Genomic DNA, 25895 nt, shown 5'->3' with positions numbered 1-25895 from the left:
AAGTAGGCTGCCACGAGACCCACAGCACTTATATCCTCTACACCTAGGGGCCACTGCTGTCGTGTTGTCATCCCGGAAGGGAGGTCGGTCAGTGTGTGATTGGCTGACTTCTTCTCACAGCCTTCCCTTCCCTGTCATTCCTGACCGGTGTGCTGGCACTGACTTTAGGCTGTAACAACTCCTTACCTAATTTTCAATACTCACCTGTAGCACCACATCTCAAATGCTTTCATTCTCTTCTGTCCCTGTTTTCCCATAGCCCATGTTTCACTACAATACAATGCTGTGTTCCAAATGTACAGTCTTAGAAATTTCTTCCTCAAATTAAGCCCTACGCGTGACACTGTAGACTTCTCTCGGTCACGCACGCCCATTTTGCCAGTGCTAGTCAGCTTTTGACGTCACTCTTGCTCTGTCCACCGTCGGTTATTTTGCTGCCTAGGTAGTAGAATTCCTTAATTTCATCTACTTCACGACCGTCAATCCCGACGATAAGTTTCTCGATGTTATCATTTCTGCTACTTCTCATTACTTTCGTCTTTCTTCGTTTTATTCTCAGTCCTTATTCTGTACTCATTAGACTTCATTCCATTCAGCAGATCATGTAATTTGCCTTCACTTTCACTGAGGATAGCACTGCCATCAGCGAATCGTATTACTGATATCCTTTCACCTCGACTTTTAATTCCACTCCTGAACCTTTCTTTTATTCCTATCACTGCTACTTTGACATATAAACTGAAGAGGAGGGGCAAAAGACTACATCCATTTACATTTCTTTTTTAACCCGATCACTTTGTTCTTTGTCTTCTACTCTCATTATTCCCTCTCGGCTCTCGTATATGTCATATAGTTTCATCTCTCCCTATAGCTTACCTCTATTTTCTCAGAATTTCGAAGATCTCGCACCATTCGACACTGTCGAATGCTTTTTCCGGGTCGACAAATTGTATGAACGTGTCTCGATTTTTCTTTAGTCTCGCTTCCGTTATCAACCGCAATTTCAGAGTTGCGTCTCATCTTTAACACGACCTCAATTTTCTTTTTCATTCTCCTATATATTATTCTTGTCAGCAAATTGGATGCACGGGCTTTTAAGCTGACTGTGCAGTATTTCTCGCACTTGTCAGTTCTTTCAGTTTTCAGAATTGTGTGGATACTATTTTTCCGAAGTCGGATGCTATATCACCAGATTCGTACATTCTACAAACCATCATGAATTCAGTCACTTTGTTGCCACTTCCCCCAATGATTTTAGAAATACCGTGGAATGTTATCTATCCATTCTCTCTTATTTAATCTTAAGTCTTTCAAAGCTCTTTTAAATTCTAATACTGGCTACTTATCTGTTTACATAGACTCGTGCTTCTTCTTCTTCTTCTTCTTCTTCTTCTTCTTCTTCTTACACATCAGACAAACCACACCCCTCGCAGAGCCTTCAGTGTACTCTTTCCACCTATACACGCTCTCCTCCGCATGCTGAGTAAGTCCTTCTGACGATAATTCCTTTTTTTTTTTTTATTTTTTCACATTTTTCATGCAGCCATTTTGTGTTAGCTTCCCAACATTTCCTATTTTCTTTCCTCCTAAGTGATCTGTATTTCTGTATTCCTGAATTTTCCCTCATCATTTTTTTTACTTACTTCTTTCATCCATCAACTGAAATATGTCATCTGTACCCACGGGGTTCCTTCGCAGTTATCTACATTGTCCCAATGTTTTCCTTTCCAACTCCTGTGTTTGCCCTTTTTAGAAATGTTCATTCCTCTTCAACTGTACTACCTACTGAATTATTCCTTACTGCAGTATCTATGGCTTTACGGAACTTCAAGCATACGTCTTCATTACTTAGTACTTCCATGTTCCATTTCTTCAAGTACTCATTCTTCCTTACGAATCTCAAACTTCAGCCCATTCTTCATCACTACTACACTGTGATCAGAGCCTATATCTGCTCCTGGGTACACCTTACAATCCAGTAGCTGATTTCAGAATCTCTGTCTGACCATGATGTAATCTAACTCTTCACCTATCTCCCAGTATTTTACAGGTATACCTTCTCCTCTCGTGATTCTTGAACAGAGTATTCACTAATAATTTATTACAGAACTCAATTACTCTTTCTCCTCTCACATTCCTGGAACTGAGCCCATATTCTCCTGTAACCCTTTCTTACTCTCCTTCCCCTACAACCACAGTCCACTCACCCATAACTATTAGATTTTCATCTCCCTTTATGTACTGCATTACCTGTTCAATATCCTCATATACTTTCTATTTTCCAACATCTCCAGCTGAAGATCTTCATTGTTGGTGATGGTTTGCTATCGATTCTGATAAGAAAATCAATCACTGAAATGTTCACAAAAACACATTCTCTGCCCTACCTTTATATGTAAATTTGAATCCTACTCTGTTACACCATTTTCTGCTGCTGTTGATATTACCCTACACTCATATGAACAGAAATACTTGTCTTCTTTCCATTTCACTTCACTGGCCCCCACTATATTCAGATTCAGCCTTTGCATTTCCCTTTTCAGGTTTTCTAGCTTCCCTACCACGTTTAAGCTTCTGACATTAAATGCCCCAGCTTGTATAACATTATCCTTTTGTTGGTTATTCAATCTTTATCTCATGATGACCTCCCCCTTGGCAGTCCCCTCACAGAGATCCGAATGGGGGTCTACTCTTGAATCTTTTGCCAATGGAGAGATGATCATGACACTTTTTCCATTGCAAGCCACATGTCCTGTGGATACACATTATGTGTCTTTAATGCAGGAGTTCCATTGCCTTCTGCATCCTCGTGCCATTGATCATTGCTGATTTTTCCGCCTCAGGGGCAGTTTCCCACCCCCAAGGCAAAGAGGGGCCTGAACCTCTGTCCGTTCCTCCACCCTCTTTGACAAGGTCGTCGGCATAATGAAGGTAACTTCTTACGCTGGGAGTCTTCAACTGCCAATGCTGATTATATTATTAGAACTCGGGACTGAGGACGTTTTGATTACTAATCAAAGACTCTACCCCTTGACCACAGATGTGCATACTTCACATCAATTTGACGAACAGGGTGTTCAGAAATTCCCGTTACAAACTTCTACGACTTGTAGAGGGGAGTGAGTACACAACATTTTGAGTAAGAACCCATGTCCCGAAATGTATTGTTTCCTTTGTATGACGGTTTCAATTCAGACGTTTAACCTGTCCACTTCTGCTTGAGGAACTGAATTAGGCATGACAATAGTACAATTATTAGACAACAATTGGAAAGAAAACATAACAAAACATTCATTTATGACTTAAGCACATTTGTTTGAATTTACTAAAAAATCTAAATTCCGTCCGAACAGGCCACGAAAGACCGATGGTACCGACCAGCTGCCATGTCATTATCAGCCCATAGGCATCACAGGATGCAGGTATGGAGGGGCACGTGATCAGCACACCACTCTCCCAACCATTTGTCAGTTTATGAGACCGTGTTTGTATCGACACTTAACCCCCTTGACAATGAGTGTTGCAAATTTGCATCATACCAATTCTATGTCAATAATTGGAAGGTTAACTGTTTTTGAGCACTCGTGTCAGTAGGTGCTGATTCTGCCTGAAGCTAGCAACGCTTCTGAAAAGTGCTGCATTCTCCCAACTGTTTCAGGTATGTCTAAAGTGCCACAGCTTTTTATTTTTATCTTTCATCTGGATATTTATTCAGACATTAAGGGGTTAAACATTACATGTTTACATTATTCCAAAACAGAAAACAACCTAGCATACTGTACAGATAGAACAGTACTGACGCATTAAAACGGCGGTTCAATGTGATGACCACCGATGTTGTTACAGATGATGTATCTGTGAAGTATGTTTTGGTACACACTCTCCATTCAAACAGGTGTCTCTTCAGTTTCTAGTGCAGTGGCGAGAACTCTGTCTCTACAGGATTCTCTTAACTTAAACTCTGCATACGACCCCACGAGAAGTAGTCCACAGGTGACTGTGGCCGCGACAGGGTCGGATCGACTTAGCCTATCCATATTTTGCCATATTATCTGTTTAGACGTCTCCGAATTGCATGTAAGAAGTGAGGTGGTGCACATCACACTAAAACCATATTTCCTGATGGACATTCAGTGGCACATCTTTCATGAACGGCCCACTGTTTTTTAGGAAGATCAAATATGCAGGACCAGTTAGCTCGAGTGGAAGAAGGTATGCAGCAATGACACGATTGTCCAGAATACCTTCCCACACATTAATATCAAATCAGTACCAAAATCCCTGAACATGTGTGGCACAAAGGTTTTTGTCTGTCCAAACATGGCTGTTTCATGAATTCAGAACACAGTCCCTAGTGAACTTACATTCACCTGTGAACAGAATTCGATGCAGAAACGGGGCTGTGTCGATGCTACGGTGCAGGAACCACATGCAGTGGGCAACGTGCTGTGGAAAATTGGTTGGACCTATACCGTGTACCCTCTGTAAGTGGTACAAATGTAACTGTTGCTCACACATAATATCCCAGATGATATTGTGACATAACATCCATTGCGAGTGTAATTGTTCCACTGACAGGTTCTCTTCAATGTAAAGCAGTGCATCATCTTCAAATTCAGGCACACGGCACTGTCGTCGAGCAGCACAGTCCTGCCTCTTCACGGTGAAGGTACCTGTTTCTCGGAACTGCTGCTTAACTCGGGTAGACAGTTTGTGCAATAGGATGCTACGTTACAGAAAATGTTTGCGATACAGCCGACTAGCAGTTATTCCGTTATTACCTCGAGCTTCGTCGTACACAAAAAGCACGTCCGTGTATTCCAAAAAGTGTACCGAGTCGTATGTACTGTATCAGAGACATACAGGCATTGAATATGTCTTGCAGCAAAGTAGACATTGAATAACATTAGGTGACTGTCTGATGTAAAACATATCATCCTGTCCACCCTGTTGCATATCAGGACAAGCAACTCTGAGACTTTTCTCTTTCCTCAGCAGATGTGGATGTGTTACATGTCTCAATTGAAACTGTCAAAGTATGGAAATGCTATGTTTCCGAACATGGATCCCTCTTCTAAATATTATGTACTCACCCCCCTCTACAAATGCTATAAGTTTGTAATGGGAATTTCCAAATACCCTGTACGTGAATAAGAGGTACCTGACAACAGTTCCAGATGCCTCAATACTGAGAATAGCACAATCAAGTGAAGAGTCTCTAATTGCTGTCTGAGGCAATTTCTTTACTTCCGAGAGGGGTGCCGACAAAGCTTTAAAATGCTTTTCGGAGTGGCGATCCCGACACAGCAATAGGCTACGAATAGGTACAGTTAGTTCTCAGTGAAATTAGAGAAGTAATGTACCAGTCCCGAAATCGCACTGGCTGGATAACAGCAGCGGTTAGCAAAGAAGAAAGCCCAACTGTAGACTGCAGAGCTAACAGTACTTCACTGTCTGGCAGAAGTCCAGGCAGTGGTAGACATAAGAACACAGCTTGCAGCACCTGAAGGAGATGGCCGAGTCAGACGTCAAAGTATCGTGCATAAATGTGGAATCTACAACTGCCCGGCTAAAGTCTAGATCAGTCCCAGTGGCAGTCCCAGCAGTGCTTATCTACTGCTCGTACGTCGGCAATGCTTCGTGAGAACAGAGGCAACATATTTCCAGCACCAAAATTGAAACTTATGTCGTTTGTTGTTTTTCAGCGTATTAGCAAGTTTCGAGAGAAATATTTTGCGATTATGGCAGCGAGTCGACCGATTTAAATGATTTAGTTCTGTATGCTGACATTGTCCATTGGTGCTTGTCTTACAGATTAATTGCAAAGACACTAAAATGTGTCAAATGTGACGGTGAAATGACTCTTAAAAAGTCAAAGTCTTGTGAGGATGGAATCATCTGGAAGTGCAGCTAAAGCTGTCGCCACTTTGAGTAAGTGGATCAATTTTTACTAAGAAGAGTCACACATTTGATACATTAGTTAACATTGATCCACCTACCTTCTCCCAAGAATTAATTAAAAAATATTGAGCCACTTACTCAATGTGCTCGTGCAGAGAAATATTTCATGCTTTTTTTTAAAAAAAATATTTCACAGGCTGCTCCACTGTCCTTGGTTTGCAGATACTTGTACAGTTTAAATAGCTGAGATTCAAATGAGGAACACAAGTCAATTTATAATCCTCATTTACTGCAACGTTTCACCCTTTCTTCCGAATGTACTACTTCAAAATACGTCATCTACCTGCTGCACTCTCATTGGCTGCGAAACACAAACAGCTGAGATGCTTTCTTTTGTTCCCACTGTGCCTCGTGGAAAGCATTGACAACATTCCTGCACAAAACACGAAGTATGGCACTATGGCTATTCTAGACTTTTACTCTCTGCCTCACACCAAAAACTGCACATTAATTCATTGTGCTCGCTACATCTGCTACATTGCATTTAATTAGTGTTAACGCATATTGAATTAAGACATGCAGTGATAATTTATTGTTAATACAGCAAACAGATTAAGTTTATGTAGTTTGCTTCTCTTCTAAAGTATTGCTTGAATCGTTTCTCACCCCTGAGGTTCTCCATCATTGGATCTACAAAACACAGCAAGTGTGTTGTTAGTGAATTAACGAACGAATGGATGTACATACCGAGGGGATTGGTTTGCATCTTCCAAGGCCTCTCTCCATCTTCTCCAGTTTCCAGTTCAAAGTATGCTCTATTCCTCTCTCTCACCACCTCTTCCAGATTTGCCATACTCTCTTTCACCTGCAAAGTAAAATGCAACAAGATTCTCAAATAACTGTAGCTTTCTTATTATTAGAAGGCATAAGCTATGGAGTGGCACAAAGCTCTTTTAAATACAGGATTCCTGACAGACCTGAAAGAGAGAGAGAGAGAGAGAGAGAGAGAGAGGGAGGGAGGGAGGGAGGGAGGGGGGGATTGACAAAACCACCTGACTGAGTGTGCACATAACTAGCAAGGAAAGGCCACACGTATTAAGTGAACACATACAACCGGTAAATAAAGTTTTAATTACCACCTCAAATAAATAAAATTATGCAACTAATTTTCTTGTTTATTTGAAATACACAAATGTAATTCTGAGACACATACTCCAAAATTTGAATCAAGAACAGCTGCCATCATAGTAACTTAGAAGAAGATATCCTCGAAGATATCCTCGGTGTAGCAAAGCAGCTTAAATTACTTAGCAGAGGCGAGCCTTCCAGTCCATATTATATACCAATTAGATTCCTTTCATTGTATGCTGGTACAACAGCTCCATATTTAGCAGTCATATACAGTCGTTCTCTCTACAAAGAAATCCGCACCTTACGACTGGAAAGTTGCACAAGTCACGCCAATTCTCAAGAAAGGAAGTAGGAGTAATCTGCTGAATTACAGACCCACATCACTGACGTCAATTTGCAGTAGGGTTCTGGAACGTATACAATGGCATACCCAAAAGAAACCAAACTTATTTTTTGGCGGACAGAGCTTTCGCAACACTGCATTTTTCCACTAGGAGCACACAGAGCAAACATTCCAGTAAGCTGAATGCTGTCACTGAAGAATGAGACGACTAGTTTTAACAGAGTTTCTAATGACAACTGTTTCGTGCAAATGTTGTTTCTGCAATAGCTGATTTTCGTGAACAGTGTACAGATGTGAAATTGCTGCCTTTTGCTCAGAAAAAGTGTAGCAGAAATCTCTTGAAATGTTAAATAAGGTATATAAGGTTGGTGTTATGCGGAAAACTTGGGTATTTGAGTGGTTTTCCCATTTCAAAAATGGTGAAATGTCAATTGATGACAAACCTCATTCTAGTCGTCCTTCCACACCACGAACACGTGAAAATGTTAAAAATATTCATGCAATCATCGACAAAGATTGACGATGGACCACTGAAGAAATTATGGACTGTCACAATTGACTTGGAGTTCGGTGCAGTGAATTGTGACAGAAGAATTGGGAATGAAAGAGTGGCTACCAAATTCGTGCCACGAGTGCTGAACAAAAACAAGGTTACATGGATGTATGCTGCGCTTTGAAAGAAGAGTCCTGAAATCAGCCAAAGCTCTTTTTTCAAAAATAATCACAAGTGACAAAACTTGGTGCTATGTTTAAAATCTTGAATCAAAGCAACAAATATGCCAGTGGAAGACTTCAAGTTCACCTGGGCCCAAGAAAGCCCATCAGGTGAAACCAACATTAAAACAATGCTGATTTGTTTTTTCAATGTGATAGGAGTCGGAAATTCAGAGTTTGTTCCATAGAGTCAAGACAGTTAACCAGGATTTCACTTGGAAGTTTTGAAAAGACTGGTCAACAGTATGCAGAAGAACCGGTCCGATTCGCGGCAGTCGAGTGACTGGTTTTCCCATCGTGATAATGCCCCTGCTCGCACGGCCCTGCCTGTGTGACAATTGTTGACCAAAAATGGTATGACCTCTGTTCCTCAGCCCCCATACTCACCCAACCCTGCCCCGTGGGACTTTTTTGTTTGTTTCCTAGAATGAAAAGAGACTTGAAAGGAAAGCATTTTGCTGATGTTGCCGAGGTGGGGTGGGGTGGAGGTGGTGTGTGTGTGTGTGTGTGTGGGGGGGGGGGGGGGGACCCTACGGTGACGATAGAGGTGCTGTCAAGAATCACAGAAGATGAATTTAAACAATGTTTTGAAAAATGCAATAAAATATTTGAAGAGTGTATTAGTGAAAGTGAAGTGTACTTTGAAGGGTATGGAAGGTATGTGCTGAAAACATGAATAAATAAGTTAAAAAAATAAGTTTGGTTTCTCTGGGTACCCCCTCATACTGTGTTCAAACAAACCCAATGAAAACGATCTATTGACACACAGCACGGATCCAGAAAATATCATTCTTGTGAAACACAACAAGCTCTTTATTCACATGAAATAATAAGTGCTATCAACAAAGGATCTCAAATTAATTCCATATTTCCAGACAGCTTTTAACACCATTCCTCACAAGTGGCTTCTAATCAAACTGCATGCTTACGGAGTATCATCTCAGTTGTGTGACTGGATCTGTGATTTCCTATCAGAAAGGTCAGTTCAGAGTAACTGATGGAAAGTCATTTAGTAAAATAGAACTGACATCTGGTACTCCCCAAGGAAACAATATATGCCCTCTGCTGTTCCTGATCTTTGTAAATGATTTAGGAGACAAACTGAGCAGATCTCTCAAATTGTTTGTAGATGAGGCTGTCATTACTGTCTAGTAAAGTTATCACAAGAGCAAAGGCAATTGCAAAATGAATTACACAAGATACCTATATGATGGGAAAAGTGGCGATTAAGTCCAAAAATAACGAAAAGTCTGGCGTCATTCACATGAGCGCTAATAGAAATCCATTAAATTTCTTTCACACAAATCTAAAGGCTCTCAATTCAACAAAATACCCAGGGATTACAGTTACAAATAACTTAAAATTGGAATGATCACATATATGACAGAAAGAAGGCTTTCACGATTGGATGACACTGTTGCCAGTATAAGATTGTGGTCCACAGAACTCTTCTGTTCCTAACGTTTCATCCAGAACTGCGCTGTGTATCTTCTTGCCGACTGACAGGTCAGACATCTGAGAGTGAAATATATATTGCAGAAAAACTGGTGTAGTCAGAGTTACGTATGTTAAGCAGAGAAGATCCTTGTCAAAGATAAAACTTAATTATTGATTGTTGCCTTGTCAAAAAACCACCACCACTGTCTAGCAATTCTGCAGAGCTACTGTCCATATGTCACTAACTTTCATGGTCTCTTCTTTCCTGTTAAATTTGCCCCTGTGTTTATATATTTCAATGGCTTCTCTACTTGTTGTTGTTGTTGTTGTTGTGGTCTTCAGTCCTGAGATTGATTTGATGCAGCTCCCCATGATATTCTACCCTGTGCAAGCTTCTTCATCTCCCAGTACCTACTGCAACCTACATCCTTCTGAATCTGTTTAGTGTATTCATCTCTTGGTCTCCCTCTACAATTTTTACTCTCCATGCTGTCCTCCAGTACTAAACTGGTGATACCTTGATGCCTCAGAATATGCCCCTCCAACCGATCCCTTCTCCTAGTCAAGTTGTGCCACAAATGTCCCTTCTCTCCAATTCTCTTCAATACCTCCTCATTAGTTATGTGATCTACCCATCTAATGTTCAGCATTCTTCTGCAGCACCACATTTCGAAAGCTTCTATTTTCTTATTGTCTAAACTATTTACCGTCCACGTTTCACTTCCACACATAGCTACACTCCATACAAATACTTTCAGAAACGACTTCCTGACACTTCACCAATTTAGTATTGGAGGGTAGCGTGGAGGGTAAAAATGTGATCATTCCAATTTTAAGTTATTTGTAAGTGTAATCCCTGGGTATTTAGTTGCATTGAGAGCTTATAGCTGAGGATAATAGTTCATCATCGCAGGCAAAATTTTTGTTTTGGAAAACTTCACTCTGTGACTTCCAGGCTGAAGACCATGCTCCGCTAGTGCCGATTTGTCTATTTTTCCTAGCCGACAAGAGACTTTTGTGTTCCTTAGGCGTGTATTCTGATAAAGTCATCTACTTCTATTCGAAAAGAAGAGAAAAAAAGAGTTTTATTGAAGACTGAAGCTTGGTGTCCTAGACTTTACGACCTACCTAAAATTTGTAACATTGATCTTCCTCTGAGTGTTCATCACAGACAAGAGTATTGTCAGATGTGACGGGAACACTTTCATTCTCTATATTCATAAGTAGCCCAACGGGCAGGGTGAGCAGCAGTTTACAGCTGTTTGCTAATGATGCTGCAGCGTACGGGAAGGTGTCGTTATTGAGTGACTGTAAAAATATGTGTAATGACTTGGGCAAAATTTCTAGTTGATGTGATGAATGACAACTTGCTCTAAACATAGAAAAGTTTAAGTAAATGTGGATGAGTAGAAGAAATAGCCTGCAAAATTCAAATATAGCATAAATATGGGGCAGCTTCACACAGCCTAGGTGTAACATTGGAAAGTGAAACAAAATGGACTGTAATAGGGATAGTGAATGCTCGACTTCTTTTTATTGGGAGAATTTTGGAAAAGTGTAGCTCATCCATACAGGAGACGGCGTACAGAATGTTAGCGTGACTTGTCCTCGAGTACTGTTCCGAGTCTTTGGGATCCACACCAGGTCGGATTAAAGGAAGACATCGAAGCAATTCAGTGGCGTGCTGCTGGATTTGTTACCAGTAGGTCTGATCAGCACACAAGTGTTACGGAGACACTTCAACTCGAATCGGTGCTCTTTCTGAAAGGCTCTATTGCACAGATTTAGAGAACCGGCATTTGAGGCTCACTGCAGAACAATTCTACTGCCACCACAGTACATTTTGCACAAGAACCGTGAAGGTAAGATGCGAGAAATTGGAGCTCACACAGAGGCTTTTAGACTATCATTTTTCCCTCTACAGGAGAGGAAATTACTAGAAGTTGCCCCAGGTACCCTCCTCCATGCGCTTTACGGTGGTTTGCACTGTATGTATGTAGACGTAGATAATGCTGCGAGCAATGTGAATTCAAATACGTGAAAGAAAAATTAGAATTTCACACGAGATTGTTTGGATAAGACTCACTATTAAGGGTGAGCATAAATTCATAACTGGGTCTTTTTATCAATCGACAGACTCACCCCCAGATACAACCAAAACTGTGAAGTTGCTAACCTGTATTTTCCCCAGTCATATAGTCATCACCAGATGAGACTTGCCCATACACCAATTGATATGGATAATTACAGTTTTGTAAGTAGAAAGTACAAAAAGACATCTGGTAAAACAATACTGAATACTTTGTATGAATACTACTTAGAACAGGTAATCTGGAAGTCCACACATGATGGAAAAGTATTAAATCGAGAATGATATTTTCACTCTGCAACGGAGTGTCCACTGATATGAAACTTCCTGGCGGATTAAAACTGTGTGCGGACTGAGACTCAAACTCGGGACCTTCGCCTTTCGAAGTCAAGTGCTCTAATGTCTGAGCTACTAAAGCTCGACTCACGCCCCGTCCTCACAGCTTTACTTCTGCCAGTACCTCATCTCCTGCCTTCCAAACTCCACAGAAGCTCTTCTGCAAACCACACAGAACCAGCACTCCTGGAAGAAAGGATATTGCACAGACATGGCTTAGCCACAGCCTGGGGGATTGTATTAAATCTAATGGCAACAAATAAAACTGAATTTTTCAAGAGTGTTCACGTTGAAACTGACAACGTTGACTGTGGATCAACTGTTACAGCAATAATTTTCTAAATACAAATGACAACAGAAACAAGTAGAAAGACTTACATTTTCAGTAAGCTAGATAGAGAGGCAGTAGTGTCACATCTCAAAGAACAACAACACATTCACCTCTTGGCAGGAGCATTTACATAGAACTGTAGTGCAGATTTATAAGAATAGTTGACCCCCTTGCACTTACAATCACAGACAGAACATGGGTGCCATCTTGTGCAGACATTTGACTTCTGTCAATATTTCACATTTTATCTTCAATTAAAATTAATAATTATTAATATCTACAGATATTCATTTCATTATCCTCCTCATAAAATGTGAGCTTCCACGACTGTTGCTGTCTGAAAGTACTACCATTATAGAAGAAAAAAGTATGATGTAAACTTCTTGCATTCTAGGTTACGTTGACCAGAAGTCCTCTATTTTTAGGGATTGTCCCTATTTAGCTTAAAGAGTCCCATTGTCTCTACAAAACACATACAATATGTATGTTGTGCCAAATTTCATTAATTGTCCTATACATTTTGAAATACCACATTCTTAAGTAATGTATAGCGTAACCAAATGGAGAACAAATGCGATAATACCCAAAGAATGAATCAAATACACTCTTTGATTAAACCAAACGAGGCAGGAGTTTTAAAGCTTTTTGGTTGGTACTATGTAATGATTTCACACGGATAGCAGTCTGTCACTTCCGCTTTAAGTCGCTTCATTTAGAAGTGGTGTTTTAGACCCTTAGAGTCACAAGTTACATTACTTGTGTGATATAATGCAAACCTTTCACATAATTGCTAAAAAGAAAGCATGTATTTGCAGATGAAATTAAAGCCGAGTTTTTGTTTCTGAAATAGGAGCAGTAAAGAGTGAAATTGCTTTGCACTACAGAGGTCTATCTGATGATGTGCAACACAACAACATGAAGAAACATGAGCTAGTGATTCAAGCAAAACTGTGATGTCTTTTGTTATGGAACATGAAATTAGTGCCATTGTAAATTATCAAGAAAAGCATCTTGCTGCTGTGGAAGGTTTACTAGCTTTCCATGCAATGAAACAACCATTTCTTCAGGTCAATGGACCACATTACTGCAACTATCAGAAAGCTGTTTGAGATGAAATCTACCTGTTCCAGAACTACTGGTTGTCTCAAACGAAAGTTTATATTTGAGGATCTATCTGTGCAGTCACAACAAATCATAGGAGAGTGAGGGTACGTTCACTGCTTACTCGGCCTTTAGGAATTTGGTTAAAATGGAGCACTTCTCAGGAGCAGACCGTGTATTCTGTGTACAAAAATTGTACAATGATGGTGATTCAGCAGCTATAGCACAGAGGAAATTTGCAGTGATTGTGGATGGCATTATGTAAATGATGCTCCAAGTGTTCCCCTTATCCAGAAATGGGTCGAAACATTTCCAGAGACCAGTTCAACACTAGCCAAACCGAAACACTGGTGACCCAGGTCATTAAGAACAGGTGAATCTGTGGAGAGAGTAAATCAGTCTGTACATATCTTCATTTCTAAGCATGCCAATTCTTTAAATGTACATAAATCGGCACTGCAGCAAATTCTGCACAAAGATCTTACACTGCACCCTTACAAAATCCAATCGGTGCAAGAATTAAAGCCTCAGGGTGCCAGATATGGGCTGCAGTTCGCTAATAACATGAATCGGTGCCCTTGATTTAACAATACCTTGTTTTCTGACAAGGCTCATATTCACCTTAACGGTCACATTAGTAAGCAAAACTGCCGCTCTACTGGAGTGTGATGAATCCTTAACAGGCGCACGAAAAACCCTTCATTCGCCATAAGTTACTATATGGACTATATAAAGCGGTTGTGCACTTACACTGAATTCGGAACATTATGTCACGATGTTGAATGACTTTTTGGTTAGTGGATTGCAAAACCTTCCTGCTTACAACCAAAGAACATGGTTTCAGCACAACAGAGCCACAGAACACATGTAGAATGCGTCTATACTGCGAGTTTGTGAAATTTTCTCTGGCGGAGAGGTGACATTAATCGGTACCCGTGCAGTCCAGATTATGGGCATATGTCAAATCTACTGCAGGTCAATAATCCGACCTCTCTGGAGCAAATGAGAGAAAATGTCCGTAGTGAACCGTAAGCCATCCCAGTGTCGACATGCCGAGCTGTTCGTTCATCGTTTAAAAGAGTGCCACAAGCGTGTTGGATTGCAACCGAATGACATTATTTTTAAGAAGTAAATTCATAAACCGCATATTTCAATAATAAACAAAAATTTTGTTGATATTTTATTGTGACACATCAAATACAAACTTCCTTTTGAGACAACCTGTATTTGAGGATGTGAACCACGTTAAAAATGTATGTGAAGTGGAAAACAATTGAGAACTTTTATGCGTGTTGGTGAAAAATGGTCTACCACTTTCAACTTCCATGCATCTCACGATGTTTGTGCAAATATCTGCATCTTATTATTGCAATCGTGCTAGATATACCTGGCACTAATGCTGCAGCAGAAACTGTATTCTCTATCACAAATACTTTACGAACTGACGAAAAGAATAGGCTTAGTGTGGAAACTTTTATGGAAATAATTATAACTGAGACTCATTACGAGAATACTTCAAGTGTTGATTTCTAAAGAATTCTATCTGAAAATCTGAAACTTCTGAATGACATACGTTTTCTACAAAATACAATAAAATGATTTCTCGGAAACTACCCACAGTGAAACTTCCAGGGCAACTGAGATTGAGAAATAAATAATCTGTGTAAGTAACAATTGCTGTCTATCCTGCAGTCCAGTTGCAGTTATGTGACAGACAGTTTGACACTTCGCGTGCGGTAGCTGGTTCCCTCCAATCAGAGTGCTCAACGTCACGCCCCAACCTTTCGCTATTGCCGCAACAATTAGTTCACTTCCTGTTTCTTCTTCAGCTTTCTATCTCGATGTATTTGGATCCCGTGGACCCTTCCACACAATATGTGATTCAGCGCCACTTGTATAATTATTATGACAACGGGGATCAGCTTACATCGGATAAGCTTCACGTGGCATTGTGTGAAGCCGTATTTTTGAAGGCTGTCAATTAATCATTGCGACTGTGACACCAGAGTAATAAATAGAACTGCCTTTTGCAGTGAAATGGCATGACGCAATGGTTATTGTATAAACCTAACATGTAGAAGGTTCGAATCTCGTCAAATGCAGTGAATTTATTTTTCTAAATCTAATCGGAAGGCTTTGATCATCACTTTTATTCAACTAAGCTGGTTTAACTGTGCTTATGTTATTTTTTTTTTAATTTCTAATACTTTGCTGCAACATTTTCATCATCATACTGACTTTTTTATTTGCTCTTTTTTCTTCATATCATTACTTTTTTTAAATTTAGAATATCCTCGTGTTGCCTATAATCTGCAATAAAGTGCCAACCAGGATTGCTCATCGGCCGATAATGCAGCATCCTGTGTAACCAGTGTGAGGGCAGTTTCAGGTAACCAGTGACAATGAGAAATTGTAGTTTGCTTTTATGGCTAAAACTCAAATTTTGCTGCAGAAGACGGTTAAGTAAACAAACATAATATCAAGTTTTTTGTGTCTCAAGTTTCTAGTGATCTGCTGTAAACAAAGCGTTAGTGATTTTTGTTCTGTTGCACATACATTGCACGTCGCGACGTTACGGTCAGGTTAGGACACGAGTTTAAATCCAGAGCTACAAAACCTGTTGTCTGCCACAGTTCAGTCATCGGTCACTCAAAATCGGCTGTCGATAGAGCATCTCCTGCTTCCGTCATATCTGACAGTGGCCACTTCCGATGTTGCTTCACGTTACACATTAACAGCATTCGCGGTATCAGCTGCCGTGTTTGTGTGTCACCTGTAAGCGAGCAGTAGCCTGCAGCAACACTGTAGCTGCAAGCGACGGATGTCAAACTGTCAAGTAATTTTAATCGCATTGTAGTTAGAGACCTCAATTTATTAAAGCGATATATCGTGTTTCCGTGTGACGACGACAAAATATTTATTCAATAAATAATACGTGGTATTTTAATGTTTTTTAGGTGTTTTAACGAAAAGGCATGCTCCACCGTGTAACAAGCAGGAAGATGAAAATTTTGTTTAAGGGACTCCTCATGGCATGGATCACAGCAGTCCATTGCAAGCCACACAGCCTGTCTGTAGACTGCACGTGTATGAGCAGATCACAGCAACTGATCACAGATTGCTCACAATTTCCATTCAATCTGACAAATGGCAGGCGACAATTGGGTTATGTGGGACAACCTCCCTGTTTGCCTGAGTCTCATTTGTCTTGCTCTTAAATATGGTTGTGTGTTTTTGTTTCCCTCTGCCCAATTGGAGTAAGAGTTTCATGTCAGAACATAAGTTATTCAACAATCGTGAACTACGTTGAAAAGTGAAGACGCAGCTGAACCGACATCAGAAATACTCTCTACTAGTATAAAAAGATGAAACATCGTTTAACACTGGTACTGAGAATCTCAAAAAGTTCTTGACCAATTTACTTCAAATAAATATTTGGATGGGCATAGGATACATATAAAGGGAAAATGCTGTTAGCACAAAGCTCAAAAAGTTCTCAACTGATAAACTTCAAATTTTTAGTCTCTGCTCTAATATGCATTCAGACAGACTCGCTTGTGCTACAGAAATGGTAGTTCGTGGGAATTCTATAGCAATAGTCGTGATATACTCGGCTATATCTCGTGGTTTTAAGTTATTTATGAAGCAAGTAATGCATTATTAATTTTTAAACTACTAAACAAAATGAGGTAATATTAAGTGGGCATTTTAATTGAAATGTTTAGGGCATTCTTGATCATTTCTTGTAATCTAACTCGCCCTCATACAATTTACATCAAGAGTTATGGAAATTGTATGGATGCTATTCACAATACTTCCATTCTGAAACTGCGAAAGCACTGTGAAAATACTTGCAGTTCAACTACGAGCTAATAAATGAAAAAGAAATTGAGGACTAATAAATGAAAAAGAAATTGACGACTAATAAATGAAAAACTGTATTGCCATAGTGGAGAGATACAGACAACCCACTCGGTATGAACAAAAAATTTAAATGTATTCTGTAACACAGCCTACAGTTCCCGGAGGAAGCATTTAAAAACTACAGCAATAAATTTCAGTTCCCATTTTTAATTATTATTTTATTAGCAGATTTCCCATAGTGCAGTTTAATGACACACTGGCTTTGGTAATACTAAAATTGCTTGTGTGTGATGGAATTGAAGTGAGTGACCAAATGCAAGTGATATTACTGTTCCTAAAGCAGCAATTAAATTTGACATTTTTCTATTCTCCAGTAAAAAGTCAGCAATCAAAAAAGTAAAAACTAGTGCATCTGACAGATATTACTTCCTCACAATTATACAGAAAATATGTTGAATTTACTTGGTATACAACATGAAAGCACCCAATAAGTTTGCTCAATAGGAAATGTATAACCTAAAATGCCACTAAAATGGAGAACTGTTAAAGTTTTGCATCGTGAACAGTTTTATTTAATCACTTCACTGACATTTAAATATCTCTGTCTCACCAGACACAGATTGTTTGTGTTATTTTGCCCCAATGGAAACTTATTATCATTCTGTAGACTTCTGATAACACACACACACACACACACACACACACACCCCTCTCAATCACTCACTCACACAAACGCAACTCACACACACGACTGCAGTCTCAGGCAACTGAAACCACACTGCGAGCAGCAGCACCAGTGCATGATGGGAGTGGGGCAAGAGGAGGCTGGGGCGGGTATGGGGAGGGATAGTATGATGGGGATGGTGGACAGTGAAGTGCTGCAGGTTAGATGGAGGGGAGGCGAGAGGTGGAGGGGGGGGGGAGGAATTAGCGGAAAAGGAGAGAAATAAAAACATTGGGTGTGGTGGAGTGACGGCTGTGTAGTGCCGTAATGGGAACAGAGAAGGGGCAGGATGGGTGAGGACAGTGACTAACGAAGCTCGAGGCCAGGAGAGATACGGGAACAAAGGATGTATTGCAGCGATAGTTCCCACCCGCGCAATTCAGAAAATCTGGTGTCGGCAGGAAGGATCCGCATGGCACAGGCTGTGAAGCAGTCATTCAAATGGAGAATATCGTTTTCAGTAGCATGTCGATCAACAGGCTGGTCCACTTGTTCCTCGGCCTCAGTTTGTCGGTGGCCATTCGTGGAGACAGATAGCTTGTCTGTTATCGTGCCTACGTAGAATGCAGCGCAGTGGTTGCAGCTTAGCTTGTAGACCACATGACTGGCTTCAAAAGTAGGCCTAACTTTGATGGGATAGGTGGCGTTGTGACCGGACTGGAGTAGGTGCCAGGCAGGGCTACCAGTGAAACCAGTCGTGTGGTCTACAAGCTAAGCTGCAACCACTGTGCTGCGTTCTATGTAGGCACGACAACCGACAAGCTGTCTGTCCGCACGAATGGCCACCGAAAAACTGTGGCCGAGAAACAAGTGGACCGCCATTTTGCTCAACACACTGCCAAACATCATAGCCTTCATTCTAAGGCCTGGTTCACAGCCTATACCATATGCAGAGTCACCAACAACACCAGCTTTTATGAACTGCGCAGGTGGGAACTTTCCCTGTAATACATCCTACGTTCCCATAACCCTCCTGGCCTCATCCTTCTATATCTACATCTACATCCATACTCCGCAAGCCACCTGACGGTGTGTGGCGGAGGGTACCCTGAGTACCTCTATCGGTTCTCCCTTCTATTCCAGTCTCGTATTGTTTGTGGAAAGAAGGATTGTCAGTATGCTTCTATGTCAGGGTGTATACGGGGACAAGGAAAAAAAATTCCCGGATTATTCCCGGATTTCTCCCGGATATCCCGTTTAAAAAATATGCGTTTTCCCGGGCGAAAAGACACTTTTTCTGTGCTAAGTGACAGTAGATTTTCCGTAGATTTTCCCTCGGAACTGTAAAACTTATCAATCCTTTGAATGGTTAACGTTTTATACAATCACGTAGAACTTCCCGGAAAAAAAAGACGGGGCAGAGAAGTTTTGGAGAGACTTTTGATTTAAAAAAGGAGGCAAGTTTTGGAAAGACCTTTGATTTGCAGCAGCATATACGCTGCATATTTTCGTATTACGAAAGTATAAATTCGAATTGTACCAAACACAGCGCGTTAGTTTGCGGAGCGTGGAAACCGAGGTTGCGACGTCCTTTTGTAAGCGAGTCATGTCTCAAGCCACGAGATCTCGCCAGCCGATGACAGCAGCCATTCAGAGCATAGGACACGTGTTATAGTCAGCCAATAGCAAGATCACTGCTTACATAGCGCGAACACGCAAGAGGAAAAGTTAACGGTTTACATTAATGTACACAGTACCGTATATCTACAAGAAAAGCTAAGCTTTCACATATAATTTTGGTCTCTAAGATTAACACGCCACAACAGAAGCTAAGGTTTCACATGTAATATTTATTTTTTTTTTTTTTTGCGCGTGTTATACTTTAAGATGCATCACACAAATGTGCCAGTAAATTTAAAATTCTGACGTAAATGTCTCGGCTCGAAATTCTTGTAAGTGGCTGGTCCTCAAACTGTTCAGTTTCGAACGCTCTGTGATTTAGATATCCATCCCACTTTCTCACACGTAACAAAATTCATGTTGCGTAAAAAGAAATTTTCTTTGAAAGTAACACTTTTCTAGCCACCGTTCGCAATACTATCCAGAGACTGTTAGAAATAGATTCTATTTACCAGTTGCCAGAGAACGCCAGGAAACAGGCATTATTGTGCGTGTGCAACTGTAGTGGTGTGGGAAGCCAGCATGTTCGTGTGTATAAAGCACTAACAGAGCTTACATTACACCATAAAAGAAACAGAGCATCAGAGGATACTCCAAAGAGCATCGGAATTTCGTAAACCACACTAAAATGCATAATTCGGCTTGAAGTGCAAATTGGCTTTTTCCAGTTCTCAATGAAGTAGGTCCCATCTGATATTAAGCTTTTCAGTGTGGTTTTTGGGATGTAAATTTTCTTGGAGTACCAGTACTCTGCGATCTCATTTTAGGTTCTTTATTATGGCATAATGCCATATATGGCAGAAGATGATAACGTGCACTTGAAATTCAGCGAACAGTTGGAACTAGGCAATACTGTAGAATGAAACACTTCGTTTCAAATAAAATGATTGCCTCAGCGGAAAGATTAATAAAGCCAAATTTCTTTGGCAAACTGGCAAAAATGACTTCACTGTTCTGCAAGGCGATTAATGCTTGACTGCTACTAACTTGGAAATAAAATAAAATCAGAAAACAAATTAATAATATATCTTTGCCCTCCGTAATTATGTGAATGTATTTTAATTCACTTGATAGCTCCCGGCCACAGAAATCCGTTTGTTTTCATATGACTTGGGAACTGTACACGAAGAGAAGCAGCGAAATCACTTAACGTAAACACGGGTCACGTGGGGATAAACCCCCTCCCCACTACAACCCAGACAACTCTGTGCAAGCGTCAATCTGGCAGCTAGGGCGCGGGAGAAAAATTTCTCTCTTTTGCATCTAGCTGCTTACCGATACAGCTAACAGCCAAACTTCAAGTAGCGGGAGAAGGTACTGCTTATACGCGAGTCAAATGCGCTTGCGCAACAGACCGCTGGCAATTGGTCAAACGAACCTGCGCCCTACGGCCGTTGAAATATTTTTGCTATCTGCAGACGCTTGTGCGTGCACGGTGTTTTGTTGTTGTAAATTGCTCATTTCCTTTGCCACTAAAGTTTTATTTTTTTCCCTCTCGTTTATATTTTATTGCTGCAGTATCATTCTCCAGTAGCAGGATACAATAACATTCTTTGCTAGAGAATCAATTCTGCAGTCAAAATTGCAAAAAATTAACTGAAAGGTAAAACAATGAAAAATTCCCGGAATTCCGAAAAATTCCCGGGTTTTTCCCGGTTTTCTCCCGGATGAAAAAATTCCCGGGTTTTTCCCGGATTTCCCGGTTGTCCCGGGTCGTATACACCCTGCTATGTGGGCTCTAATCTCTCTGCTCTTGAGCAACCAGAACAAGGCGTGTCATCGACAGTTTCTATCTCTCTGTATCTCCTCCATGTCTAATCAACATCACTTTGGTTCACTCAGAGATGCCTAGACACTTCCCTTCTTGGCACAAAGTAACAATGCGGATGGGATCTAACCGCGGTATTGATTGTCTAGGCACATTTGAACTACAGTCAACATGAGCCATGTACCTCCTTCCTGGTGGAATGACTGGAACTGATTGGCTGTGATACAGTATCCACAGTCAGGATTTCTGGTACCTGGGGTGATGGAAAGCTTTTATCCTCACGGTCTCTTTGCGGGATATACGTAGGAGGGAGCAATATACTGCTTGACTCTTCGGTGAAGGTATGTTCTCGAAACTTTAACAAAAGCCCGTACCGAGCTACAGAGCGTCTCTCCTGCAGAGTCTTCCACTGGAGTTTATCTATCATCTCCGTGACACTTTCGCGATTACTAAATGGTCCTGTAACGAAGCACGCTGCTCTCCGTCGGATCTTCTCTATCTCTTCTATCAACCCTATCTGGTACGGATCCCACACTGCTGAGCAGTATTCGAGCAGTGGGCGAACAAGCGTACTGTAACCTACTTCCTTTGTTTTCGCATTGCATTTCCTTAGGATTCTTCCAATGAATCTCAGTCTGGCATCTGCTTTACCGACGATCAACTTTATATGATCATTCCATTTTAAATCACTCCTAATGCGTACTCCCAGATAATTTATGGAATTAACTGCTTCCAGTTGCTGACCTGCTATATTATAGCTAAATGATAAGGGATCTATCTTTCTATGTATTTGCAGCACGTTACACTTGTCTACATTGAGATTCAATTGCCATTCCCTGCACCATGCGTCAATTCGCTGCAGATCCTCCTGCATTTCAGTACAATTTTCCATTGTTACAACCTCTCGATACACCACAGCATCATCTGCAAAAAGCCTCAGTGAACTTCCGATGTCATCCACCATGTCATTTATGTATATTGTGAATAGCAACGGTCCTATGACACTCCCCTGTCGCACACCTGAAATCGTTCTTACTTCGGAAGACTTCTCTCCACTGAGAATGACATGCTGCGTTCTGTTATCTAGGAACTCATCAATCCAACCACACAATTGGTCTGATAGTCCATATGCTCTTACTTTGTTCATTAAACGACTGTGGGGAACTGTATCGAACGCCTTGCGGAAGTCAAGAAACACGGAATCTACCTGTGAACCCGTGTCTATGGTTCTCTGAGTCTCGTGGATGAATAGCGCGAACTGGGTTTCACACGACCGTCTTTTTCGAAACCCATGCTGATTCCTACAGAGTAGATTTCTAGTCTCCAGAAAAGTCATTATACTCGACCATAATACGTGCTCCAAAATTCTACAACTGATCGACGTTAGAGATATAGGTCTATAGTTCTGCACATCTGTTCGACGTCCCTTTTTGAAAACAGGGATGACCTGTGCCCCTTTTCCAATCTTTTGGAACGCCACTCTCTTCTAGAGACCTACGGTACACCGCTGCAAGAAGGGGGGCAAGTCCTTCGCGTACTTCGTGTAAAATCGAGTTGGTATCCCATCAGGTCCAGCGGCCTTTCCTCTTTTGAGCGATTTTAATGATCTTTCTATCCCTCTGTCATCTATTTCGATCTCTACCATTTTGTCTTCTGTGCGACAATCTAGAGAAGGAACTTCAGTGCAGACTTCCTCTGTGAAACAGCTTTGGAAAAAGAAATTTAGTATTTCGGCCTTTATTCTGTCACCCTCTGTTTCAGTACCATTTTGGTCACAGAGTGTCTGGATATTTTGTTTTGATCCACCTACCGCTTTGACATAAGACCAAAATTTCTTAGGATTTTCTGCCAAGTCAGTACATAGAACTTTACTTTCGAATTCATTGAACGCCTCTCGCATGGCCCTCCTCACACTACATTTCGCTTCACGCAATTTTTGTTTGTCTGCAAGGCTTTGGCTATGTTTATGTTTGCTGTGAAGTTCCCTTTGCTTCCGCAGCAGTTTTCTAACTCGGTTGTTGTACCACGGTGGCTCTTTTCCATCTCTAACGATCTTGCTTGGCACATACTCATCTAACGCATATCGTATGATGGTTTTGAACTTTGTCCACTGATCCTCAACACTATCTGAACTTGAGACAAAACTTTTGTGTTGAGCCGTCAGGTACTCTGTAATCTGCTTTTTGTCACTTTTGCTAAACAGAAAAATCTTCCTACCTTTTTAATATTTCTATTTACGGCTGAAATCATCGATGCCGTAACTGCTTTATGATCGCTGATTCCCTGTTCTGCGTTAACTGTTTCAAATAGTTCGGGTCTGTTTGTCACCAGAAGGTCTAATATGTTATCGCCACGAGTCGGTTCTCTGTTTAACTGCTCAAGGTATTTTTCATTTCGGATCTCTGTCAATTTTCTTCGATACTATTGCACTTCTTATCGCTATAAACATGCCTTCCCCTTCACTGTCCAGCCTGTCTCTGCGGTATACATTCCAATCTGAGTTTAGGATTTCATTATTGTTTACGTCTGGTTTCAGCCAACTTTCTGTCCCTAGTACTATATGGGTGTTGTGACCGTTTATTAATGAGTGCAGTTCTGAGACCTTTCTATAGACGCTCGTGCAGTTTACTATTAGCACATTAATATTGTTATTCCCTGTCGCATTTTGCCTACTCCTACCTTGCCGCGTCTCAGGAGGCGTCTTGTCAGGCCTAGGGAGGGAATTCTCTAACCTAAAAAACCCCCATGTGCACTCCACATGCACTCCACTACCCTTGTAGCCGCTTCCAGCGTGTAGCGCACGCCTGACCTATTCAGGGGGACCCTACATTTCTCCACCCGATAGCGGAGCTCGAGAAATTTGCACCCCAGATCTCCGCAGAATTGTCTGAGCCTCTGGTTTAAGCCTTCCATTCGGCTCCGAACCAGAGGACCGCGATCGGTTCTGGGAACGATACTACAAATAGTTAGCTCTGATTCCAACCCACGAGCGAGGCTTTCCGCCTTCACCAATTCTGCCAACCGCCTGTACGAACTGAGGATGACCTCTGAACCCAGACGGCAGGAGTCATTGGTGCCGACATGAGCAACAATTTGCAGTCGGGTGCACCCAGTGCTCTCTATTGCCACCGGCAGGGCCTCCTCCACATCTCTGATGAGACCCCCCGGCAAGCAGACAGGGTGAACACTGGCCTTCTTCCCCGACCTTTCCGCTATTTCCCTAAGGGGCTCCATCACCCGCCTAATGTTGGAGCTCCCAATAACTAATAAACCCCTTCCCCCGTGTGCCTGCTCGGACCTTGCTGAAGGAGCAGCCACATGTCCACTCACAGGCAGAGCGGGCGATGCCACACGGCCAGCCTCCACATTTACCCTCCGCCTCGTGCGCCACTGAACCCGCCACTCCCCTTGGGGAGAGGGTGGCCCAACCGCGCCCGGTACCCGTGAAGATGTCTCGACAGCAGGGACAGTGGGTGAAGCATGTAACACCTGGGGTGTACCTTGCGACGCACCAGACTGCTGCTACACTTCGTGGCAGCAGCCTGAAGACGGCTGACCGTGGCCATCAACACGTTCAGCTGTTCGCGAACAGCGGCCAGCTCCTCCTGCGTCCTTGCACAGCAGTCACACATCCTATCCGTCCTAAGGAATCAATTTACTGAAGAGAGTTAATCAACTTTTAACTAGACTGCTAAGTCACTAAAGGTGGCTGATTATTGACTAAACAGCAGTTGCTAGCCACTTCTTGCGGAAAACGATGAAAATAGCACTACCTGTCTCTGGACTGTATTGAAAATAACACTAGCACTACTGGCACTATGGTTGACTAAAGGGACTCTGATGTATTCAAAACAAACACGAAATCTATGGAACACTATTAATAGCACTCGGCAATTAAAGCTTCCTAAAAGCAAAACCACACGGAAGAAGAAGTGACAAGTAAGAAAAATACAGTTAATACTTAAATTAAGGTAGCTCGCTGCACAGCAGGCATGAAGCAGACGGCGGTTAGTCATTTTTCTCACCTATCCAGTCCCTTCCCTGTTCCCACCCCAGCACTACACAGCCGTCATTCCACCATCACACCCAGTCTTTTTACTTCTCTCCTTTTCCGCTACTTCCCCCTCCCCTCCATCTAACCTGCAGCACTTCACTGTCCGCCACTCCCATCATACTATCCCACCATCTCAACACCCCAGCCTCCTCCTTACCCTCACCCAGTTGCCACTCCCATCATGCACTGGTGCTGCTGCTCGCAGTCCGATTTCAGGTGCCTGAGACTGCAGTTTTGTGTGTGTGTGTGTGTGTGTGTGTGTGTGTGTGTGTGCGCACTTTCCTTCTCATAATATTGTTCCAGTCCAACCTGGATTTTCCATTATTTGATTGCTCAATGATTTAATTGTATTGACTATGAATATGGCAGAAAAAACATTGCAGAAAATAATGTGTTTTAATACATCTCAAGAGGTATGGGAAGAATTGAATACATTATTTGACGATGTTTCTGAAGATAAAGTTTATGATCTATATTTATGA

General features: G+C 41.5%; 1 protein-coding gene across 2 annotated transcripts in view; it reads right to left on the bottom strand.

The window, feature by feature from the left end:
- LOC126108508 (39S ribosomal protein L47, mitochondrial) overlaps nucleotides 1-25895 on the bottom strand; it is a 62870-nt gene that overhangs the window by 31541 nt on the left and 5434 nt on the right. For both annotated transcript variants that reach the window (XM_049913775.1, XM_049913776.1), the window contains exon 4: nucleotides 6649-6766. In XM_049913775.1, the coding sequence (XP_049769732.1) occupies nucleotides 6649-6766 (118 nt within the window). The remainder of the gene's footprint in view (nucleotides 1-6648; nucleotides 6767-25895) is intronic.

This window comes from Schistocerca cancellata, chromosome 11 (genome assembly GCF_023864275.1).
Source record: "Schistocerca cancellata isolate TAMUIC-IGC-003103 chromosome 11, iqSchCanc2.1, whole genome shotgun sequence".
NCBI classification, from domain to species: domain Eukaryota; kingdom Metazoa; phylum Arthropoda; class Insecta; order Orthoptera; family Acrididae; genus Schistocerca; species Schistocerca cancellata.
This window is presented reverse-complemented; position numbering and strand designations above follow the sequence as displayed.